This window comes from Lepidothrix coronata, unplaced genomic scaffold (genome assembly GCF_001604755.1).
Source record: "Lepidothrix coronata isolate B3197 unplaced genomic scaffold, Lepidothrix_coronata-1.0 Scaffold32, whole genome shotgun sequence".
NCBI classification, from domain to species: domain Eukaryota; kingdom Metazoa; phylum Chordata; class Aves; order Passeriformes; family Pipridae; genus Lepidothrix; species Lepidothrix coronata.
This window is the reverse complement of record NW_016690212.1, coordinates 4,898,520-4,919,334: the sequence shown is the minus strand read 5'-3', so window position 1 is coordinate 4,919,334 and position 20,815 is coordinate 4,898,520. Positions and strand designations below refer to the sequence as shown.

The window sequence follows — 20,815 nt, the reverse complement described above, 5'->3', positions numbered from 1 at the left end:
GGTATGGACCACTCTGTCCCCATTCTTGTGCTGGTCATCTCCTTTATCCCTTGCCACACCATCTTCCATCATCCAGAGTTCATCCATTCCCTGCCTGCCTGCAGATGGCATTACCCTTTTCTCTTTTGCATGCAGGAATGAAAATGAGTTTACAAAGTAAAAGAGCTCTTCACTGTAAAATGGTCTGGGTCTGCTAGAGGCTACTGGTAACTGAGCCAGAACCAAGGATCCTGCAAACAGCACATGCAAGTCTTTATGCTGTGCTATGAAAATGCTTAGATCCAAATTTGCAGACTGATTAATAACGCTGTTATTATTTAATGCTCTGTTGGGAAGGAATAAATGGTTTTCTCACAGCCTTCTATTCCCCCCTACTTGATGTGGAAATGAAAATTAAGCTGAATAAACTTATTCTGTATTTCTTTCCCATGCTTTACCACAAATACAGTCTTAACCACATACCACAGCATTAAATCTGCCTCTCCAGAGATATCAGCCTTCCACTTTCAGTCTATTTTCCAGAAGAGCACTTCCATTACAGCACGTTCTCCCATCACTACTCATGTGTTCAGTGCAGCAATTTGATGAATCAGATACTGGAAGGCTGGTAGTGTAGAAAAGAAGCCCTGTCACAAAAAGTCATTTGTGACTTCAGTCCAAGTGAGGATAGAGTGGTGGCAGTGATCTTGAGATTATTTGAGAGTTTCTCTAAGGATTGGATGTATCTTTTATTGACAAGGCTAAATAGGTTATTTTAAAATTATCCTTAAACTGGAAAGAAATAGACACCCTACTAAATTTCATACACAATGTGATTACAAATGTCTCACAGAAAAGTAAATAAAAACTTCAGTAGATTAAAAAATCTAATAGTACCACAATGGATAATGAACCAGCTAGAGCAAATGACTAATTTCTTAAATGCGTGAGGATAGTTTCATGATGGGACCTTAATGAATGAGTTGCTAGCACCAAGTAACGTGCCAGCTCAGAGATGTGTCTCCTGACACTCAGGAAGATGTGGGAGATTGCAACTGCTCAGGAAGTGTGGTTTTCCCTTCTGGAACAAGTCGTGGGGCAAAAAAAAAAGTTTAATTTCTTTTTATACAATAACCCAGTTCCTTAGGGTTCAACTCCTCTTACAAAGGAGGCTGAACGATGACTGCAGTGAAGATGACCTACTTCCAGTTTTGCCTTAGGTAATAAGAAACCATTATCTCAGTAATGGCAGTATTCCCTGAACTTGCTCACCCTCCAAAAGTGTGCTCACAGTCTCTCAGTCAACCTGTGGCTTTTAAGCCCCACCACAACATGTTTGTTTTAATATAAGGTATTGAAACTTGATATGGAACCTCCCTTTTGCATTGTGGGTGGGCTTCATTTCACCTGCCTTTGTTTGCCCCAGGAGCTCAGTGGTCCACCTCAGCCACCTGAGCTGCCTTGGCAGTCAGCAGGCAGGTAGGTGGGATAGATCACTGTCTCCAGCAGACACTATTTCCCAGGTGCCAGGTGCTTCAATGCAGAAGTTCAACCAGATGAAAGGTGCTGTTGGTGTCAGTACCTTCACAAGTGTTCAGCCTTAAGGAACTTTTCTTGTCTTCTTTTAAAAGCCCGGCTTCACTGTTGTGACAAGAAGGGAGAACCTCTACTCTGCATCGGCGTGGTACGTGCCGTTCGTCGTCACCCTTGGCAGTTTGCTGCTCCTCGGACTCCTGGGGTTCCTGGGATTCCTGCTGGTGACCTGGGTCCGCACCTGCTGCCCTCCAGCAGGGAAAGCACACCGCACACCTCTGTGAGTCCTCCCAAGAGGAAGTCCCCAGCAGAGCCTGGCAATGACACAGATAGCCCAAGCCTTTCAGCTGTAATGAAATCTACACTTTAAATCTTTTATAGTGTTGTGCCCTTCCCTGTAGTAAATGCTGTCACCAGCTACAGTGATATTTAGTGTTAATGATATGAAATCAAGAAAAAATGTCTATGGCATTTTTTTCATGGGTTTAGTAACATCAGCATTAGCTGAAGGTAGCAGAGGAATTAGCACTTATGACCTCTAAAGGCAGCTATGCTCATGAGGCTCAGTCAGAGCCTGTGCCAGGCTGTGTTGCCCACAGCAAGTACAAATGCTTTTGGTTTGCATTTGATCCCCATTCCAAGGGAGCTCCCATCTAGGTAGTTACTGGATGCAGTTTCCTCCCTCCCAGAGTCCTTTGCAAGTCTGCTCATGCCAAATTCATTGTCCTGGCAAAGCTTCTGCAGGTTTCCTGGAGTTTTACCCAAGCCAGTTGCAAGGCTCTGGCCCATAAAGCTTAATGGTACCTCTAAATGCTTGTGCTTGGCAAAAGCCGTGGAAGCACCTGGGACTGGACTCCGGTTCACTGTGGGAAGCACAGAGATCCCTGCTGGCTGGCTTCTCAGTGGGCTGGAGCCAGGCTGCCTCTAAATTGACTTTTTACTTCACAAAACAAAGGTAAGCAGTCCTTTAAGTGGACTGGGATTAAAAAAAAAAAATAAAAATCTGTAAGTATTCTCTGGATTTGGACATAAATTTAGAAGTTACAGGAAATGTAAAGAGGTAATATATGACTGTGATGTTAATTCAAAAGGTGTGTGCAAGGCATTTCAAGGTGTGATAAAAATGACAAATGAATCTAAGCTATTGTTATTACTTATTAATAGGCAAAATGATTCATTGGGAGCCAGGTTCTCCCATTAAAAAGCAATTTCTATATTTTCAAAAACATTTACAACCTTTCAAATATTTTAAAAGGTATTATCTGAGCAGATCAGACTCAAAAAGTTGACCTTCCTCCAAGGGTGGAACAAGATGACAGTATCTGAAAATATATTTTTCCAGATTATATAAATCCATCATGCTATCACCAATAAGACTTTATTATTTCAATATCATCCCTTCTTGAAGAGGTGTAAGAGCAATGTTCAGGTCTGCTTTCCTGCTTGAGAGCAGCAATAAATGATGCAGGCCTTCAGTGAAAGCAAAACCAGAAACCAAACAAATCAGGCAAATCGCAGAACTCAAGGAAACACCCTTCTTGCCAAATAAAAGAGAACAAAGCATAACATTTTTAGGTAGGCAAAAGTATAACATTTGTTAACTACACTCTTAATCTTTTTTTTGTTACAGGATAAATGCTCCAGGTGCGTACCTCTTTTTTATATTTTAATGCTTCACGACAAGACCTTGTTTATGATTCAGTGTAAGATTTGTAAACTAATTTCTAGACAAATGAATTTGACCCAGTACACGAGTACTGAGATTAGATAAATCTGGCCAATTATGGAAAGCCTGACTAAGTGATTTCATGGCCCTTTTGGTGTTCAAAGCTATCAGCTATGAGGTAAAAAGCAAATTCAGAGTATCCTGGTATTTTGGCACAGGTGCTAAAGAATGACTGTATTTTTCACATGCAATTCATGTGCTATCTGTTAAAAAATAATCCCATCCACCTACAGCACCTTCAAGAATCCTCTCCACTCTAAGTCCCTGTTCTCTGGTCACTTCATTTGCTCCCTTGACACCATTTCTTCATGTACCTGAAGATTTATTTTCAAGTATTGGTGCTTTTAAAGGGATTTGTATAACTTAGCAGGGGCATAAGTTGCACGTGAAAAAGCATGCTTTTTTAAAGAGTTCCTTTTATCCCATTAGCTTTCTGCTAGCAAGCATTGTTCATATGGGCTCAGTAGGACTCTGCTTTTGTAACTCTTTCTCCTCAGCTGCTATCTCTCAGCTTGAAAAAACACAGAACTAACAAACCCCAAAGAATTAGCTGTTCTCTTGGTTGCCCAATTTGAGACATTTCAGCATTGGCTGGTTTCCAAAAAAATGAATGGTTGGCTTTTTCTGAAAAACTGGTTCTCAAATGCTGGGCAGCAAAGGCCAGACAGAACAGGTTTCTCATCACTGCTCAGGTTGAGACCCATCTGCAACACTTCAGAGTATTGGAAAGCCCATTGGTGGCCAGGCACACAGTTCTCCAAAGAAAGCCCATTAAACAAATTGGCAAGGAGCGAGCAAGAAGAAATCATAGCAACTTGTTGGGTATCATCCATGAATCCATGCTGTCGAGATGCCCATGGCACTGCTGCTGTATTTGTTTGCATGTGGGAGAGTTAATAGTGTGGTAAATTCACACAAAACCAAACTGTTCTTCAATCTGAATTTTACTTGACTGGAACTGCAGCACTTGCCTGTTTTGTCTCCAAGTGGATGTTTGTTGTAGTTCAAGTAACTAAGATAGTCTACATTTCTAGTTCAGATATCCCCAAAGATGAATTTCTCTATATCTTCATATTATTTAAAAAGGGAAATTTGTTTAAAAAACCATTGTTATTCATTCATTACTGAAGGAATAAGACTTTTCAAGGCTAGACTTTTAATTAATCTTAGGCAGCTGTGGATTCCCACTCTAAGATACTATGAAAGAACTCACTTTTCAAGGTTCATTTGAGATGTCTCAGAAGTTGAGTAGCAAGAATATCTATTTGTTTGAGGAAATCTTGGCTTTAGTTTCTATAGTCATGCTCAGAAAAGTCTGATTCTTTACAGCGTGTGTGTGTTTTCCTTTCTGCAGAAAAGAAGAAACCTAAGAAAGATGTGGTTGTGGTAAGTACTGCCGGCCTCAAAACAAAACCCTGTTTTGCCAGCCCCATCATGCAATATGATCATGGGACCCTTTCTATGAAAGATGTCTGTTTTCAATGGGAATATAAAAATGATAGGCAAGGAAAAAAGGATTGCCCTCAAGTGCAAAATATTTCAGTGCTCCAACTGGCCTCTGTGTTTGGAGGCAACATTGGGTATGAGGGATGCTCGCCTGCACGGGCCCCTTTGCTTCCAAATGCTGAAATGCCTACTGGGGAGCCCAGACAGGCTGTACCCACAACAAGGAAAGGGAGACTCACTGCACCCACAGAGGTGGGATGATGAGGGCCACAGCTTCACTGATGGCAGTGGTGTGCTGCTGAGACACCTCTGACCTGTGCAGCTGACCCTGACCCACCTGAGTGCAAGCAGTGAGGTACACAAGCTGTAAAGAATCTGGTCTTGGTAAGCTGTTTGCAGGAAAATGCCATAGTTGTTTCTACTGTCGTGGATGTTTCTTTGCTCCTAGATCTCAGGGCTCCTTCTTTTTCATAGACACAATATCATAAAGGCTGTAATGCTCTCAGGCACATGGTGTCATTCTTGGAGTGGTCCTGTGCAGGGCCAGAAACTGGACTTCAATGATCCTTGTGAGTCCCTTCCAACTCAGGATATTCTATGAATCTATGCAAGACACTTTCATCAATGAACTCCCTCTCCACAAGTTCTTCAGAGAGGTGATTCCCAAGCCTTCTTTGTGTGGAGGAGACCACCTTGTGGTTGCCCAGGTGGAGGTATTTAGAGTGTCAGACTTTATCAATTCTCTTTTGAACATCTCATGGCAAAACCCTACACCATGAATGGCTCTTGTTGCCAGTTTAGATTAAACCCAGCCTAAAGGAATGCAATATACAGGTCACACAAATCCACCTCCATCCATGTAGATCACTGTTTCCAAGTCACTGCTTCTTCTTCATACTCAACTAATTCACAGGATTCATTTCATATTTTGTGTCTCTTCACAGACGATGACAAAGCTAAATACTATCTTTGATGGAGAAGCCAGAGACCCAGGTAAGAAAAAACAATTAACAGGGGATATGAACATTTGTCTGGAAACAAACTGGATTAGTTGATTTAAATATGGTTCGACATTGACTTTTCATGTTTCAGGTTTGCTGTTTCCAAGGAGAATGGGAGTTATATCTCACAGAGAGTACAAATGAAGACAGTGCCTCAGTAACATTTCTAGTGGTAGAATACACTCATGGCCCTTGAAAGCATACATCCTATGGCCAGATTATTCACTACTCCTCTGCCAAACTTGAATATATGGATGTGGTACAGGAAAGTGGGAGGGGAGGAGGAATTTTCTGCGAGCCTCTTGCTCTGGCTATGTGGTTTCCCCCATCCCATCTCTGGGAAATGGCCAGGAGATTAATGTAGCTGAGGAAGTACTGACTTTGTCTCTTAAATCTCTACCTGGATGCACGGTGGGTCACTCATTCCTGCACAGATCTTCTCCTTTGCAGAAACACTGCATTGCTGCTTTTTATCCAAGCATCTCTTGTTAGGGAGGAAAGGGAAGACCTTTTGCTTTTAGATACAGTTACGGTGGCATCAGCTATCAAGTGTGTCACCAGGCTCCAGTTATGCTAACTCTGAGCATATCTGATTAACCAGCTGGGAAAAGGGAAAATAGGGCAAAAGCTACAAAACCCAGGACAATCAGGGAGGTGTGTGCTTATCCCCTTCCCCAAGTGACAGCCAATGTGCTCTGCAGCAGGGTTCATTGCAGAAAAGTGTGGGTTTTTTCTAAGGGTTGTTCTGACTTATCTCATTCCCCTGAAACACAGCCCCTGCCTGAGCCCCTCACTGTGATGCTTGGCCTGGAATTAGGATGCCCAGCCCTGCGCCTAATGGATGAGGGCCCCAGCATAGAGATGGAGGGGTGGTAATGTGTGACAGTCAGTCCAAATAGGTCTCTAACAAATAGATCTGAAAAGAGGTCTGAAACAATAGGTCTAGAAATTATCCAGAAGAAGGCAGGTTTATTTTGATGCTTGAATTCATCTGGCCAGTTTCCACCCAAGTGCCTGTACCTTGTGTTTCTTATTAGCTGGCTCGGAGCTGTTGAATGCCTTGAGCTAATGGGAAACACTAGGCATGGAGACTTCAGTAGAATTTGGGGAAAACAAAGGGGGCCCTACTGTGCAATTAAACCCATCCACAAGGCTGCTCAAGGCCAGTTTGATCCAAGTCCAAGCACACCTGCTTTTTATAAAGAGATCTGGAGGGATGGGCTCCAGAATCCCTGCTTTTTCCCTGTGTAACTTCATTTGTAATACATGGATAGTCTCTAGGCTGCCACAAGAGCTGCTTTCCAGTGTTCTTGCATGACAGCTGGTGGCTCCCTTTCTCAGCGAACCTGACCACACTAAACTTAAGGATATCTGAGCCCATCCAACCTGCACTCCAGAGCCAAAGCATTTATGTCATGCCTGACACAAACATTAAGCTGTAACACAGCTTTGTGGTGTCAGCAGGGAAATGTGTGCTCCTTGCTCCTCCCCTCTCTTCTCCACAGCTCATCCAAAACCTAGAGGATCAGGTGTTGCCAGTTTGGAAATAAGATTTAATAATTCCCAGGACATCATCTGTTGAATATCATTAAGAGGGATGGTCAGAAACTGCTTCCTGATCTGGGTTGCTTTAACCTGCCCGCCTTGTAAGCGGGCAATAAAAATAACATAAAGAGATCCAGTTTCGTCTTTAATTGCTCAAATTGTGTTAATGTGTCAGAAACCATTAATTCTGATACAAACTGTAACATGTAGTAACATGTAGGCACTATTTCTTTCCAGGCCTTAATGGTCTATTGTTTGTCTTATATTACTAATGTTTAATTACAAGAAGTGCCACTATAGCTCCTGATTCTTTGTTTAGCAAGAAATAGAGATTTAGACTATGAGGTGATCACACTGGAGACATGGCAATTTTTCAACCTATCTCTAGGTAGCAAAAAAGCTGAAGGAGAAAACATTTACTTTTGAAGTACAGGTAGAAATCACCCCTAAAATCTAAATAGAGATAGAAACCTCCCTAATAAGGAAAGGCAGCCATGTGTGCTGAACAACCAAAATGTAATAATATTTTATACATATGAGGGAAGTGTGTACTCGTACAAACTGAAAACACACAGTACTTCGCTCTGTTAATGACAATGTGCACAGCAAGCCTCAAGGAAAGCATTTTGTGCAAATGCAGAAGAAATACATGCAGCCAAAACTCATTGGAGAGCCCATATCTCCAAATCCTGCGTCAACTTAGATGAGCTTACATTACCTGGAAAATGTATGCAACATACGCTCCTAAGCAGGTTTTGCTACCTCTGGTAGGCAACTCTACTTGACAAAATAGGCACAGACATCCACAATGGCCTTGCTCAGTATGGCAAAAGACAGAAGTTTTGAGATAGTTAGTCCTTACAACTAACAACTATGGATGTGTTTGTTACACTGTCCATGTCAATCTATGGTAGCTGTAACTCGGATAGAGGTATAGGATGATAAGAAGGTGCTATTTTTTTGAATGGGAATGTTTTGAATATTCCTATGCCCCAAACTGTAGAGCCAGTTCTTACAGTGGCAGAACAGCAACTCCTCTGAGAGGCCACAGCAATACTCAAGTCCCTACATTCTCTTGCAGAAATGAGACTTTCAGGGCCACCTCCCCAGCTCAGCTGATTTTCCAAGTGCTTCATGTTTCTCACTTCAATCCCATGCTGAGAACTGTCATGTCTTAATCTGCTAAAGCAGGAATGATTTTAATCAGTTGTCTTTTTGTTCTTGCAAGTTACTGGCAGAATGTATGAATTCAATACGCGGTCGGGGGCCCGGAGGTGGAAGAAGAGCAATGAGCCCCTTAAGCCAATGCTGGCTGGTCAGGTAACATCCGGTGCCACAGACAATAGAGGCCAAGGGACAGACAGAGCAGAGGCAGCAAGCAAAAAAGAACCTTCAGAGAAGAGGAAAGAGCTGACCGCAGCAACAAAACCAGCTACCAAGCCTTCAGCAGACCAGGATGGACTGAGATTACAAAAGCAGAAAGAGGAGTCTGAGGGCAGGGGGTTATCCTCAGCAGCTCCTCAAGGTGGCAACTGACCTCCTATCCCCAAATGAACCCTGCATTGCCGTTAAGCCAGAGTTCATGAGATTCCAAGGTGCTTTCCAAGCAACCTCTGATCTGAATAGCCAAAGAATCAGATGTGATTTTTCTCTATATGTATCTCAGCTGTAAGACATAAGGTGGCCATTGGTGTGTATACTGGACCCAAAACCAGAATGAAGCTGGAGGTATCTTTGACAGGTGCGTGTATGAGTGGGAGAGAAAGGGAGGACATGAAAGTGGGAGAAAAGGAAACAAAAGCAGAGTCACAGACAAGAATTCACTGCCCACTGCCCCCTACGGACACTGGCAGTGTCCTCCTGGAGGAGCTCTGCAACCCCAACCAACATGGCCACATCCTCTGACTGCCCTTGGGAATGGCAGCATACATAGAGATGTGCTTTCTCACCAGCGAATGGGGTCTCCTGTCCCTGCTGAGCAGCGGAATGAGTGAAAACCACATCAGGGTAGAAATGTGTGTAGAAATGTGTGTTTATAAAAGCTAAAAATACTTGCTTTTCATTGAGTATTTTATTTCAGCCCTTCCTTGCCCTCCCATCTTGCTGTAGAAAAGACTGTGGCTTGAAAGCAATTATGGAGTGGAGAAAACCCACAGCTTGTTATGGTATCTCAGGCTGTCATGTCAACGCTTTCAGCTTATTTATCTTTCATAACACTAGCAACACTAGCAGCATTTAATATCTTCACCTTTGGTATTTCCTCTGGCATATTTAATGCTTTACAGAATCAAGTGGAACACACTCAAAAGAATAATGACAGTAAGCACATGGGGTGAAATAATCTTTTCCGAGTGTGGGCATGTATAATGTAAGTGCTGTCTAAGAACTGATATAAAACAAGCAAACCCTACAAGATTTCTGAAAATTATTTTAATCTGAAGAAAAATAGTTATAAATGATGACTTAATGCTTCATATCTTGGCTTCTTTTCTTTCCTGATTACAAAAAGGTTTTTTGGCAACTAAGGGCTGATACCAGGTGATGAAAGAAAAACTCAGTTTAACTTGAGCAGGGACAGTCAATGAAGATTTTATTCAGTCTGTCAGATGCATTGTTTTTTGTTATACAATGAAGGACCTGGATGGAGAGGTCCATGATAATTTCACCAAGGATCCTACACTTCACGAAACCACCCGTCATGGTGTTGTGACCCTTTGCTGTGCTCCAAAGGAGTGGTTTGGCTCAGCAACAACTTCCCTTACAAACACCAATCACCTTCAGTCAAATACTCGTTCATTGCACAATCAGAAACCCAGCATGTAATGAATATCACAATGATAGAGATGGGAAAGAGTGATTTATACTGTTAGCATGTTATCAGTTTATTGTGTCCCTGGCGGTTGTCATAGTGTTGTTTCACCCTCCAGCATCAACAGGGCCAGACACACATTCAGTGCTCCAACCCACTATTGTTTGCATTTGTTTGCTGTAAATACGATACATTTGATTCCTATGCAGGTGATTTTCCAGTGACACAGAGAAACTCTGCAGTAAGTGGAAGTACTGCTGTAACTCTGATCTTCCTAGCACTCTGGCACGAAGCTACCCATAGGCATACATGGCACCTCCAAATAGTAAATTTTGTTACCTGAAGAAGTTAACTGCATTGTTTTCATGGCAGGAAGGCATTTGGGCATTTGTATTTACTTTCCTGGACATTTCTCTAGGGCAGCTGCTCTGCTTCCTCAGTTATTCTCATTCTACTTTAGTGATTAAGAGGCAAATACCTTTTTTTTAAAGGGAGGCAGAGACAGGCTGTAGTTTCAGCCAGGAAATCTGCAAAGGGACAGATGAATACTCCTCTTTCTTTACTACTGTTCCTGCCTCTGAACTGCACAAACTTATTTCCTGCCTTCTCAGGAAAAAAACCCCAACAGCAGCATAACATGGTATCACAGCATAGTCCAAACACCCATGTATGCAAACACATTGTCACAGCCAACACTGCTTGTGCTGTAATCTCTGACAGCTGGCCAACAGCTGGGTGAAAAGCAACTACTCTCATAGTGATGCTCACATACTCTAACCTCAGAACAACTGAGAGTTCTACAAAGAGGTGCCGTGGACTTAAGAGACACCAGATCCAAGAGCTAACACTGCCCAGAATGCTTGCACCTGGCTGAGGTGTGTTTAGCTGGTATACTCAGAGTCTGGGGGCAGGGGGTGGGGGGCAGGTTTAGGCAAGATAAAGCATCCTGTGGTCTGTGCTGCATGGGTAAACAAGTGTGCTGACCATAAACTGCAGCTTCACCAATCCTTACACTGTTGCTTCAATATGCGCTATGCTGATCTCCAGGTCCAACAAATTCTTTGTCCTGATCTTCACTGCAGGACCTTGTTTTGGGCAGGACTACTTTCCTTCCTTGGGATCTACTAAATCAAGGAAAAACAAGGCTTTATATGAGCAATAGCTTTATGCAAAAGTGGCACCATTTTCCTCTTAGCTGCCCCTGCAGCTAAGAGGAAAATGTTCTCCCCGTGAAGTAATCAAGAATGAATTTAGGTCTCATTGAGCCAAAGCACAGCCATTCATTTCTCCAGGCTGCCTTTGATAAGGCAAAAGCTGAGAAGATAGAACTAACTGACCTAGATGTACACCTGTTACTTATTGTATCAAAAAATACGTGAAATGATGCTTTGAATACATGCAAAAGCAACATATATTTTTCATAAAATAGAAATTATAATACGCTGTGCAGTGCAGCTTTAAATGTTAGAAACCTCTTCTAATTGTCAAACCAGCTTTTGTGCTTTTTCTCATTCATAAGTGTCTCCTAGAGCACAGATTCAGTGTCCTGAACTGGCACTAGATGGACTGAGAGCAAAGATTAAGTGCAGCTCTACACAATAAAAGCATTTGATAATTGGAACAATTAGCTAAGACCAGGAGGGCTTTCCATCATTTGAAGCCTTCAGAAGTCAAGAATGGCTGCTGTGTGCTGTAGAGGGTCAGACTAGATGATGGGAACAGCCTCTCTAGTCTTCAACAGCTCTGTTAGTCTCTGCGCACACAGATACAAGGTGTGAACTTTGGTGCCATTTATTTTGGAGTGATGACACTGATAAGCTTAGACTAGAAGAAGAAGAAGAAAGGCACCTGGTGGTTCAAACAGAGTGGCTGAGGGCAACAGTTCCTGACCTACAGCTGTCTATTACGTGTTATGCATTAATTTTATCTGGTCTACAAAAATCAGTGTGAGTTCTGCCACAGGTTTTGATTGCTGTGTCTCTACCTATTACACACCTCTGAAGTGCTTTGAGACCTGTGGATTAACATTGCTCTGAAAGTATCAAGAGTGATTAGGAAAGAGCACAGGTCACTTTTCCTGACTGAGTCTAATTCCCCCAGTAGCTTATGTGTGACCATGTTACTGAGGTTTTTGTGCTGTTCTCCAAACTGAATGTACTTCTAATGCATAAATGTTCTGCTTTCATGCTGGTGTTATAAATAGCACTTGCAATAAACATCAGAAGTCTCAGCTTCTGGCAGTGTAACTTCATTTTTATCAAGGAATGTAAAAGTGCTGATACTGTATTTGCTCATGGTCTCAAAGAGACCTACACATGAGAACAACCTCAGCTATAGAGATGGAAAATGTCTCCCCAGGAGGCTGCCACTTCATGACTGCTCACTAGGAGCAGGTGATGGTGCTTGGATCAGACACCAAGGAGGAGTGTCAGACAAGGGGAACAATCCTCCTCCCTCTGAGCAAAAATCTGACTCTTAGGTTATTTTATGAGACCGGGATTGGAATGCTATAATGGAACTAGCATTTTAACAGCAAGCAGCCACAACTACATATTGCACATGCCCTGAATGATTAGTTGTCTGACACCCCCAGCCACAACAGGCCCTTCAAAAGGCTCCAGATGAAAGGCTGAACATGGGCATGGCCCCCACTGGGTTCCATTCACACACGGTTTGTCTGAACTAGTCACTGCAAGCTCCCCATGTTGTCATGGGGGAGAAAGAGCACGCACTTTGGGGGTGACATATTAAAAACAAGATGTCTAGAACAGATCAGATGAACTGTGCCCTAAAAGCAGCTCTTTCTGGATGTCTAGATCAGATATCAATGCCTCCGCAATACACACAAAGGTAAATCAGCTGAATCTCAGCCCAGGTTGTTCAGGTGAGGGCAGGTCTGTACTGCTGCACCAAAGCCTGAGGAAGCTGAAAAGCAGGAGAAAGCTGAGCACAGAGGTCAGCCAGTCTTTGCTCAGGAGGAAATGGGGCTCCACCCATGCTTTGTTAGTGCTCCGAGGTCTGCAGGATGCTTTCTGGGATCTGACTTGGGGTAATTCTGCATCTGGAAGCATGTCCTGAGATGTGCTTCAAAGCAACCCTGTAGAAAAGCATGGACCTGGCCAGGAGACTGAAGAAGTCAAATACAAACCAGCGAGTTTCTGCAGTGACTCTGTTATTGAGTGAAAGACACCCTTGAAATCAAAATAGATAAATAGATCTTACTCTGAATGCTATTCAAGGATGATACCACTCAGCAGCTCTTTGGCACCAAACTCCAGCTCCTGCAGGTTGATAGATGCTCTGGGATTTGATTTTGAGGTGCGGTGCATGCTTAATTTCCAAGGCTTGAAAATAGCAGTTGGTGAACGACACAGGCAGGCATGGCTTGGTCTGGCCATGCAGTTGTGCCTAATTTTCAATTCCTTATGGTGGGTACCAGCTGGGGCCATGCAAAGACGAGCAGCAATGCTGTGTTTGCACAGGGCACACCTGGATTAGCCCTGTCTGGCACAGCACAGCTTGCCCTGCCCAGGTGTCGGCACCGGGCTCAGCCCATGGTGCCCTGCCTGCTGGCCAGCTGTGACAGCCAGCTGTTTCCAAAGGAGTTGTGAGTATCCCGGTGCACAGGAACCTCCACTGGGGAGGGTTTGCAGACTGGTTCCTGTCCCTGTAGGCAGCAGGGCTGGTGGGCCCACAGGCTGCTGGATGTGCACAATTAGCACGGCTCTGGACACAGCCTGCTATGAGGTCCAGATAGGCTGTCATTAGAAAAACAAGGTTAAGGCCCAGCAGAGGGCAACAAAGATGATTAAGGGTCTGGTACATCTCTCTTATGAGGAGAGATTGCAGGAGCTGGGCCTGTTTAGTCCAGAGAAGACTGAGAGGGGATCTCATCTATACATATAACTATCTCAAAGTTGGATGTCAAGAAGATGGTGCCAGACTCTTTTCAGTGGTTCCAAGTGAGAGGATGAGGAGCAATGATTATAAACTGAAAAACAAGAAATTCCACCTCAAAATTAAGAACTTCTCTATGCTGAGGGCAATAGAGCACTGAACAGGCTGCCCATGACAAGAAAGTCATGGATTGCTCCTCTCTGGAGGCATTCCAAACTCACCTTGACATGGTCCAGGTCACCCTGCGTTGGCAAGGGGGTTGGACTGATGATCTCCAGAGGTCCCTTCCAACCCTAACTATTCTGTGATTCTGTCACAATACGTTGCCACCTGGCCACACTGGCGCTGGGAGGAAGAGAAGCTCCAGCACCGCCTTTGCTGGCCTGGTCCCAGCTCGCTCCAGCCATCTCTCCTCTCCTACAGTTACCGAAGGCAACGGCAGAGAAGGGCTCTCCGCCATCCTGTCAGTGACCGGTCAGCTGAAACTTCCTCCGGGCCCTCCGGGCGCTGCTGGCAAAAAGGGAGGCAGGGAATGCCCCGCACTTGGAACAGGGAAGCTGAGACGCGGCGTTCCTCCCACGGCAGCGCGGCTGCGGCGTGTCCGAACTGCCCCGGCCGAGCCCTGCTCCTGGTGCCGGCCCAGCCCCGGCTCCCCCAGCCCAACCCGAGTCCCCCCTTGCCCGGGGAGCGGCCCCGGCGCTGCCGCAGCTTCGCGGAGCAACACCGACCCCCAGCGCTCGGCCGAGGAGAGGCGGCGCCGGCCGAGGATGCTCCTCTCGGGGTATCTCGTACCCCTGCCCGCACCCGGCCCAGCGGAGGATCGACGGGTGCAGGGGTCCCGGAGAGAGGGCGAAGGCAGCAATAAAGGTAAATTTGAGAAAAACGAGGAAAAAGAGCCGGGCCGTAAGGCACCATAGTGGTGCAGGCGTTTCCAGAAAGAGATGATCCCCTTATAGGATTAATCCGTTGCAGAGCACACTGGGTCACTTCAGGAACGACCAAATGACCTATTTTCTGTTTACTTTGAGCTCTTCTCTTCGCCACACTGAACTGAAACCATCTCTTGCTGTTTATCTGAGCCACAGGATGGATGCTCCTGTACTTCATCAACTACTCTTTTATATCCATGCAGCTAGCAGGGGGGAAGAGATACTCTGGCAGTTCTCTACAGAGCCATGGATGCCAAAGCAATAAGGAACCATATTCAATCCATTTTCACACTGAATTTCTAAATGCTCCTCCCTGCAATATCCAGCCTGATTGCATCTTCACACTTCATGCAAGTAGTATAACCACACTAACACCTACAGAGGAGGCTGAGCTTTCTCTATTAACTACCAGTACCAGGGATAGCTGTCTAATGTACTTATCCTGAAACATCCTTACAGGTGGTAAAGTATGCAGCCTGTGGCAGAAGCATCTATAAGATCAGAAATTCCCCCAAAATTCCAGGAGGGAAAAAAGCAGTTTAGAAAAGTGACTGCATTCAAAGAGATCAAAATTGACACCAGTTTCTGCCACTGACCTTCTGTTAGAAGTTCTTGCTGTTTTCTATACCAAAATACAGCAGTGTTTGTGTGCTACCAAAGATTAAAAAGTAAGGACTAAAATCCAAATGTGCAACCACACAACCTATTCGGCTGCTACCCAGCTCTGAAAGTGCTTGAAGAAATTAGGCACCTTGGTCTGTTCATCATCACCCCAAAAGCCACCCTAGATCTCTGAGGACATCTTCTGAGCCTGCCCAGAGAGACCAGAGTCCTAATAGTGATATATAAACCTCAATGAGGAATCTCCCCAACTATTTTGCCTGATACCAGGACGTGTTTTGACATCCTATCAACCCCCAATCAACTGGCTCTGAAGGAGATGAAAGGGAAGGGGGAAGTGAGCAGAGCGTAGGTGTAGCTCTCCCTGTCTGCATAAAGTGGATAGTTTCTGTGGGACACCTGACAGCTAACCTGCTTTAGTGCACCCTCCAGGACCAGTGGAGCTGCACCTGGTACCTCATACCCTTTTGTCACCTCTCTCCTTCACTGTTGTTCTTTCAGTGAGGGAGCCAGCTCAAATGATCAACAAAGAACTAAAGTAACAGGCATTTCAGGAAAATATTTCAGTGTTGTTCCAACAGGTAAGTCAGGATAAAGGTGGATGCTCCCAAGCACAGCCAGTGTTGAATTAGTACCATGTTCTTACAAGCTCCTGAAGAGATCCTGCCCCATTACCGAACCAGAAGCTTTTCCCCCAGAGTTAAAAGAGCATGAACTTACCCACTTAACAAAATAAAGCTGCAGCCAGCCCCAGGGTACCTCCAGCCAGAATTTGGATGTAATCACTCTGCTGGCTCTTCTTGCATGAAAGATTCACTGTCCTTTCAGCTTTGTTAGCTGTGGGTCATGGCACATGGTTGCAACTGAAGGGTAGCCCAAGGAATTAATCCTTAAGAGACTGATCCTTCACAGTCCTGCCCAGCTTGCAGGTAAAACTGTCACTCCAGCCTGAAGGTCTATTGCACTTGCTGTAAATCCATGCAAGTAACCACGTAGCTCACTGAAAAATAGGTTCAAGGTCTCTTGAAGAAGAAAGGAGAGATATTCCAAGTTTCCAGAAGTCCTGCTCTCTTTCCATCAAGTAAAAGTTGAAAGCTCTGAAGTGCCCATGTTGGCCGCATGCTAAACCAGACAATCAGTAAAGTTCAAAACTAAATTTCTTCCTTGATTAAGAGCTTCCAGGGCCTCAGGTCAAGATACAGGCCCCTTGGCTTTTTTACTTTAGCAAGGCATTTCTAAAATTCATTTCTTGGTCTAGCTTCATCCTCAAGATGCTCTTCATGGAGCTGAGTGTAAAAAGCCTCCTGTGCCTGCTAGTCCTTTATCATTACTTTTGATGCACAGTCTCTGTGGAAACTAAAGCTAAAAATAATCACCCTCATCTCCTCTACTGGCACACACTATTTTATTCTTTAACTGTAACTGCCTGATCTACCTGCATCCATGATCTTCTGGGAAGAGACCTTGCCAGTACCATGCCTATTTCTGCATGAGTACTCTTCAGGAACACTGCTGGTGTTGTGCCTGGTGTCATTGCTTGTACACTGTCATAAAGATGCCTCATATGCCACAGTCACTACTGGGAACTTCCAATAACACCAGATTCAGTTCTGAGTTGCTGCAGATTGAAGGTCTGTATCTCTATTTTTCTCCTTTGGACTCATTATTAGAATATTGTGTCCTTTTCTCTCCTCTTCTGCTTCTGATCAGAGACCTTTGTTTACTGGCCAGCTCACAGTAAAATGTCCAGTTGAATTGCAGGCTGTTTCCATGGTGTAAATGTGAGGTGTTCCAGGAGCACTAGAAACACACCATGTCAGTAAAAAGCCCAAAGCCAACACTGGCCCTTTTGAAGAGTGGGAAGGCTCCTGAGATGCAACACTCCACGAAGCCCTTGTGTAAGAGTAATTAAAATTCAACCTGAAGACATCAACAGCCTTCTTCTGCTGTGTGCAGACTATGGCTCTTGTATGGTACCAGAAAGAGATTTTTTTTCATTAGATAGCCAGAATCTGTCCTTTATAGTTTGCCCAGTCTTCTGTTTCCTTGCTGCACAACAAGCTTTATGTCATTGCAGGTAGAGACTTTGACAAGCCACTAGTGTCACCCCAATGATGCCAACTGAAAATCTGAGCAATATAAGAAAAGTCAAAAAAAATCCAAAGATTTTCCAGGCTACAGACATCTCTCTGTGGAAGAAAAGGTGTGTCATTTCAGCTCATAGGACCAGGCATGATATCGAATAAATGCTCTCTAGCTACATGTAGAATGATTACAAAATGAAACCCAAGGATACAATTCCTGTATTATTGTGACTGTTGAGGGAGCAGCTAAAGCATTTTGTGTTGATAGAGTCAGAGTAAAATCAGAAAATAATTGCTTTGATCTGCAAACTGTTTTAAAAGAAAATACTGCAGAACTCAAAAAGGAATACAGTCTAGTGGCTCATAGAGGTAATAGTGAAATATAGCATTTTTAATTCAGAAAAAGGGAAAGAAAAGCCATAGAAGTATAAAGCAGCAGAATCCAGCAGAAGGATTAACATGCACAGTGCAGCCATTCACCCTAGAGCAAAGGAGAGTTCCAAGGGAACCTGATCATATTAAATGTGAAGCTAAAATTAGATGCTTGTAAAAGCAGATCAGGATGCAAAAATTAAAAATAGGTGCTGTATCTGCAGAAAGTGATGGAGAATTAGATTTGAAGTCACCAAGGGAAGATGATTTAGAGGATCATATGTATAAATGAGAAAATAAAAAGTAGTTGGGAACAGCAGCATGTATAACAACAGATAGATTCCCATCCCAAGGCATGGGGGGACTAGCACATAAAATTACTACTGCTTTACACAAGAAATAACCCAGGGGTTTTGGGACAAACAGTTTTTGATCTTGGGCCACAGAAAGCAAGCACAGCTGTGGACTGCCTCAAACTTCGAACTAAATTGAAATGAAACAGGTAAATTGATTAAAGCTTTACTCAGAGTAAAGTATCTGTATACAGCCTCCTCAATGACTGAATTAAGTCAAATTGCTGTGCAGACAGGTAAGAAGGAAATGCAGCTGGCAGCAATAACATGAAGTCATGAGCCAAGAAAAGACAGATCATGTTTTATGAATAAATGAGTTGCTCAGTTGTTGACAGGATGTAATAGCAAGTACAAACCACACGTTGCTGATGGGGTACAGGTACCTTCAAGCAGCAGGTACAGTCCCCTGGCAGCAACAGCAATCAATCAAATTCCTTGAGTCTGATGGATTATGCGAACCAACTGCCCAAATACAACCCCATTATTTGCAAGAAATGCTGATGTAGCAGAATGAGAGGGAACCTACTTGGATAGCTGGAAGAATACTTTAAAATCTTACTATTATCAGTTTGGTCCAGGAGGTAAAAAACAAGCAAACAAACAAATAAAAAAAACCCCTAAACTAGGAAACTAGGGAGAGTTCCTGCGTCAGCCAAGCAGAATCTGCAGTGAAACATTAACTGAAAACATGGACAGCAGAGAAGAGGATCTGGCAGAGGCAGTTTGCCTTAAGGAAAGAATGAAAGAAAAATATGGTTAGGGTTGGCACAGATTTCTCTAGCCCCAAGAGTTCTTGCCCTGGAACAAAGGGCAAAACCCTTGACTGTGCCCATGTGGGCACAAATATTAGGGATGACACAACTCAGCTCTATATTGCTGCCTTCCTGACTCAAGATGAAGAATGAAGTATCCAGGCAAGTAGAGTGCTACCGAGCACAGTCAAGTTTTTGGAAATTGCAACTGAAAAGTATAAGAAAAATCTGTGAAAACACTAGTCTAAAATATTAATTTCTTTTCCCCTGCTCTAAGGTCTGTAGGAGGGCAGTGTTTATAAGCACACCTAAATTTACTTGACATGCCAGAAAAAGGGAATTCCACATTTGAGTCAGGCTCTAAAATGCAAGTCAATAGCTGTTACTACCATACGTGGACTTGATCTTAAATATGAGGAACTTCCGTTCAATTTTAAGAGGTGGGAATCACTCCTACTCTAGAATTTTTTTGACTAATTTAATTATTCAGGTTAATGTTTAAAGGTGACTAAGCAACAAAAACTGACCTCTGGCTTTATGACAACCTTACTTTAGGCTATACAGCAAACCTGTTAGGAATAAACATGCTAAATGCTGCCACAAAAATAAAAGTAGATAACCAAGAATGATTTTCAGCATTGCCATAGAAACCTGACCCTCAGATCACTTGTAACAGCACCCTAAACCACAAAGTACTAGCTTCCTTAAACACCTGCTAATTCTGATGGATTCTATGCTTCATCAAGGGGTTTCCTATTGCTATCCCGTACTGGCCTCTCAGCTTTATGTTCTTTCACTGGCACTATACAGCCTTTTTTCCCACCATGGGTTTCTGATCAAAATCCTCCTCTCTAGCATCACACCAGGCATCATACACCACTTTACTTGCTAGAGCTACGTAACTATAGCCTGCTACCAGAATAGTTCCTACAGTATGACAGGATTTTTATGAACTTGCTCCACTGATGGTTGCAAGAAAAATTGCTGCCAGCAGAGGATTACTTACCTGTAGAGAGCTGGCAGATCTCCAGGCCCTTTGTTCCCTCAGTACAGAGGGATCAAGCACACTGCATCTCCTGATAACAATGGTGACTCTTGTCTATCAGATAGTCTTTTTTTTTTCCCCACTCTCATGAGACACTGAGTGTTTTGGTGCTGCCAGCATGAACATGATGTCAATTCAAAGGCAAAGGCTGCTCAGCCCTTTGTGGGTGTCCAGGGTAAATGAGAGCAGCTGCTTGCTCGTGCTGCATGATGCTTTCCATTTCATCTCAGCTGCAGGGCTCTAGCAGCCATCAAAGTCAGCAGTATTCTGCATCAATCCCTCTCCCTTACAAAGGGAAACAAGTCTTATCCTAGTGAGCCAGAAGTAGACACGTGGTTAACTCTTACTTTTTTAAAATCTCACTTGTTGTGGACTACACATTGCACTTACTGCATGTTAGCAGCTCTGCATCTAGCTGTGTAGAACAGAGAGGTGCAGCCCAAATTTCTACAAAATATAACCACATATTTGTGATTCTCTGTTTTACCAGCTATAGTCCTGCCTGCCGTATTCTGTCTCCTTGTCTTTTGACAGAAAGCACTCTGGGGATGGGACACACTTTTTTCTTCTACAAGAAGTGTAAGGGAAAGTTTCAGCCCTAAAGGAAAAGTGTCTTTTTAAGTGTATATGAAGCTTAAGTTTTGTTGAAACAATCAGTCATAGTGTGCTAAGCTTTCTAACTCTTTTTCAGTTGTTGGCTAGACCTCAGCCATCAACAAGGCT

General features: G+C 43.6%; 1 protein-coding gene and 1 long non-coding RNA gene across 4 annotated transcripts in view; both read left to right on the top strand.

Moving 5' to 3' along the window:
* The window catches only part of CDHR3 (cadherin related family member 3), a 54,470-nt gene extending 42,223 nt beyond the window's left edge, over positions 1–12,247 (top strand). For 2 of the 3 annotated variants that reach the window (XM_017811503.1, XM_017811502.1), the window contains exons 16-20: positions 1,611–1,792; positions 3,143–3,156; positions 4,593–4,624; positions 5,629–5,677; positions 8,459–12,247. In XM_017811503.1, coding sequence (XP_017666992.1) covers positions 1,611–1,792; positions 3,143–3,156; positions 4,593–4,624; positions 5,629–5,677; positions 8,459–8,766 — 585 coding nt within the window. In that variant the 3' untranslated portion in view covers positions 8,767–12,247. The remainder of the gene's footprint in view (positions 1–1,610; positions 1,793–3,142; positions 3,157–4,592; positions 4,625–5,628; positions 5,678–8,458) is intronic. The other variant, XM_017811504.1, reaches the window with a different exon arrangement.
* A 2,493-nt stretch (positions 12,248–14,740) lies between these two features.
* On the top strand, positions 14,741–17,667 carry LOC108495613. The gene is made up of 3 exons (XR_001874173.1): positions 14,741–14,803; positions 15,988–16,067; positions 17,564–17,667. It is a non-coding gene; the product is annotated as an uncharacterized LOC108495613 (long non-coding RNA).
* The last annotated feature ends 3,148 nt before the right edge of the window (positions 17,668–20,815 follow it).